Source organism: Mirounga leonina, unplaced genomic scaffold (genome assembly GCF_011800145.1).
Source record: "Mirounga leonina isolate KUSES-001 unplaced genomic scaffold, KU_Mleo_1.0 Mir_98446, whole genome shotgun sequence".
Taxonomy (NCBI): domain Eukaryota; kingdom Metazoa; phylum Chordata; class Mammalia; order Carnivora; family Phocidae; genus Mirounga; species Mirounga leonina.
The window spans coordinates 1-3,294 of NW_023270938.1; the positions used below are offsets into that span (position 1 = coordinate 1).

Genomic DNA, 3,294 nt, shown 5'->3' on the forward strand with positions numbered 1-3,294 from the left:
TTTTTTCTTCATTACTCTTTCAATAAATGCTTATTCACAGCTCAGTTCATTGGCACTTACCTTGGCCTCCCCATCAGGTAAGAAGAGGTAGGCACCACTTTTGTCCTTTTTACTGGTGGTTCCATACCATGAAAATTGCACTTTTACTTCATGATGTTTACTGTCTTCTTTATTTATCATTTCCTAAGGATAAAAACAATGTTTAAAAGCAACTTACTATATTAAGATTTTAATGATGTTGCATCTGGTTCCATGTATATGTTGATTAAAAAAAAAACACCAAAAAACCTCAAGACAGACAGAAAAATGCTAACATTCAGCCTCTAATATTCACGATTCTTGGATGAACACCCAAAATCTTATATTTAAAAGTATACTTTTATAGCTAATACTTAGAATTTAAAACTTTCACAATAGAAACAAAAAGTCAGAACACACTTCATTAAGGAAGAAAGAGATACACAAATTAAAAGATGTGGACCAGTGCTTCTCAAACTTTCTGTACTGAAGAAGCAGGTTTATTTTTTTATTTCCAGTATGCATGGACCAATATTTTTGTGAAGTACAATAAGAGTGAATTACTAGAAAAATTAAATTTAAAGTGATATACCAAATATACACTCAAATTTTTTATTATTAGATTCAGTAGGCATAAATTTATTGTGTCATTGTGCTTTCAGAGTTTCCACAAACATTTTTCTCAACCATTACAGCTTCTATACTTATCTTGTGGACCAGTAACAGTTCACGGAGCAGCACCACCCACAGACCACCCTTGTTAGGAGCAAGTGGTCACAGTGGACCACATATATCAGATACATATAGCTCATCCATCCTTTCTCCCAAAGTATTTGCATCGACTTTCCCCCCTCTGCATACATAATCTGCACATATTATAATAAAAGTGATAAGCCTTCCATGAATTTGAAAACTATTCAGAACATACCTCCAAAAGCCCAGACTGATCAAACCGAAGTTTAACAAAGGAGTTCTCTAGAGTTATATCTTCTTCAGTACTTTTTACATTCTTCATGTTGAAAATTCCTTTATCTTTTACGTTACCATTATGCAGCACATACTCAGCTAAATGTGGGTCTGAACTTGCTGATTCCAAAATTCTATACACTTTCAGTCCGAGTGGTGGCATCTGCACTAGGAAGGAAATCTTTAAAAGACAGAGGAGAGAATTTTTTTAAAGAGAAATGCAATCTACTGAAAGAAAAGGATTTATACATCTAGTAAGAACAACAACAAAAAAACTACCGTATTTTAAAAAGAATTTAATACTCTACTTTAAAGATATTTTGAGAATTTATGGGTAGAGTATCCACATTTCCGTTTATCCAGGGAATCTAATAACTTCAGGTTGGTAGGACTATCAAAGGCATGAATGCTTTCATTCAATATATGAAATTATACGAGCAACCTCAATTGTCCTATGGTGCTCTTAATGGATGCTCAGAGGAGAAAATGCTTCATGAAGGTAGGAGTTTTAGGTGAACAACGATTTTTCCTAATTATCAGGACCCTTTTTATACTATGGTTTCAAGTACATTAAAAATAAAAGTGGTAAATGTAATACTATAAATATTAGGCAGGCTAACAGTGGCCATCGAATGCCTGGGGTCCAGCAGACAATGCACAAAGCACAGAGGATGCACACACACTGTAAGTCGTGACCTCTGCCTTCTAGGAGCTATTCCTCCCTTTTCTAGATAGGCTGTTTCCTGTAACATCTGACCAAAACTTCTATTATCTTCTCCTTTCTAACTAAAGGATTATGAATTTATGAAAGCAGCCAGCAATGGCTTTTAACAAGCAAAGTAATTCTCATTTAGAGTTCCTAGCTTTTGGCTGCGTCTTCAGAAGTACAGTTTAATTTGCACTCGAGACTCCAAGAATTCGACTTTTCTAGTGATGCGGGGGTCCAGTTTAATATTACTTTAAGAAATTTTCTCCAAAAATGTCTATTACTTCAGGCCAGGCTTTCCACACTTGTATCTCAGGTAAAAAGCACCTTCCTCTATTTTAGGAAGTCCTTCTTTTATGGTGTGTCACGTCACCTTTGCAATGAAACGCTGAAAGGACCTAAGTTATTTAGAAAAGGTGTTATTTATCTCAACTTCAGTGTGCATAATTGTTACTGAATTGAGTTAAACAAAGAATTTCAAAATTTTTTAGGTAATGATGACTTCATTACTTCAGGAAAAAGTTCCAATACTTACAAAGATATACAATATACATGCTAATAACATACTAATAATAACATGTGATATACACACTAACGAAGATATTAGTATTCTAGGAAACACAGGATCTCTTTTCCTTTAGTGTCATTTAACTGGTCAGTTAAATCCCCTGGTATCCACAACTTTAACCACTTCACATACACCAATGTGATGACTCAAGGGAGCATGGATACATATATAAACTACATACTGGCTATGCTTTTTTAATGGTGCCTCTTTAAGTTCTATGGCAAAAACGTACCTCATAGGCTGTCTGTGAAATAGTAGTTGCTGTATTCCAAACTGCACTCATCTGAATTTCCACAGGCTTTCCGGAAGCAGAAGACACTTGTGCTGTGGGGGAACTCACATAGACTGAGACCACTGAGATTCGGTCTTGTTCTGAAGGATTACAGACCACAAGATACCTGCAAAAACAGCTGCTTCACTACTCGGGTCTTAAAACAGTATTTCTACTTCTTTTACACTATGTGTAAAGACTCAGCTTGTAGACATAGAGTCAACACACGGAGAGGACTTATAAGGAACACATTCTGGTAAAATTTTTGGAGAACACGCAATTTCATCACAAATAACACACACTACAAAGGGTAATGAAATAATGATTCACTTTCTAAGAATAAAATGTTATACAAATGGAAGACATTAATAGAACTATAATAAAGTTATTTCCATGGCCCAGAAAATGACCTATATAACACATGGTTTTATTAGCCTTTCTAAAATAATCAGCTTGATACAACTAATCTCCTGATCCCTGCCTAAGCTCGCTGAGTAAGAAAACACGTACATTGCCTATTTGTACTTTAGCCACAATTAATTTCAATTAAAATCATGACATTCATTTTAGACCACTAAAAGACAACAAAAATGTATGGCTATCTATGCAGAATCACACATTTATTTTATATACATGGGGTCCTTACTCCCCAAGAGAGTTGGTTCTGGAAAAAAGATCATTTCAAGTGGCTCCACTTAAAAAGGGCGTTAAAATTTTATAACAAATAGTGCTAAAAAAGATTTGACTGGGCCTAGCTAGAAAAAG

General features: G+C 34.9%; 1 protein-coding gene across 1 annotated transcript; it reads right to left on the reverse strand.

Annotated features, from left to right (window-relative positions):
- Positions 1–12: 12 nt before the first annotated feature.
- On the reverse strand, positions 13–3,015 carry LOC118006715 (alpha-mannosidase 2-like). The gene is made up of 3 exons (XM_034999475.1): positions 2,491–3,015; positions 947–1,165; positions 13–183 (listed from the first exon to the last, which is right to left on the reverse strand). Exons 1-3 carry the CDS (start codon positions 2,539–2,541, stop codon positions 31–33), a joined length of 423 nt encoding a protein of 140 aa, XP_034855366.1. The 5' UTR covers positions 2,542–3,015; the 3' UTR covers positions 13–30.
- Between the last annotated feature and the right edge of the window lie 279 nt (positions 3,016–3,294).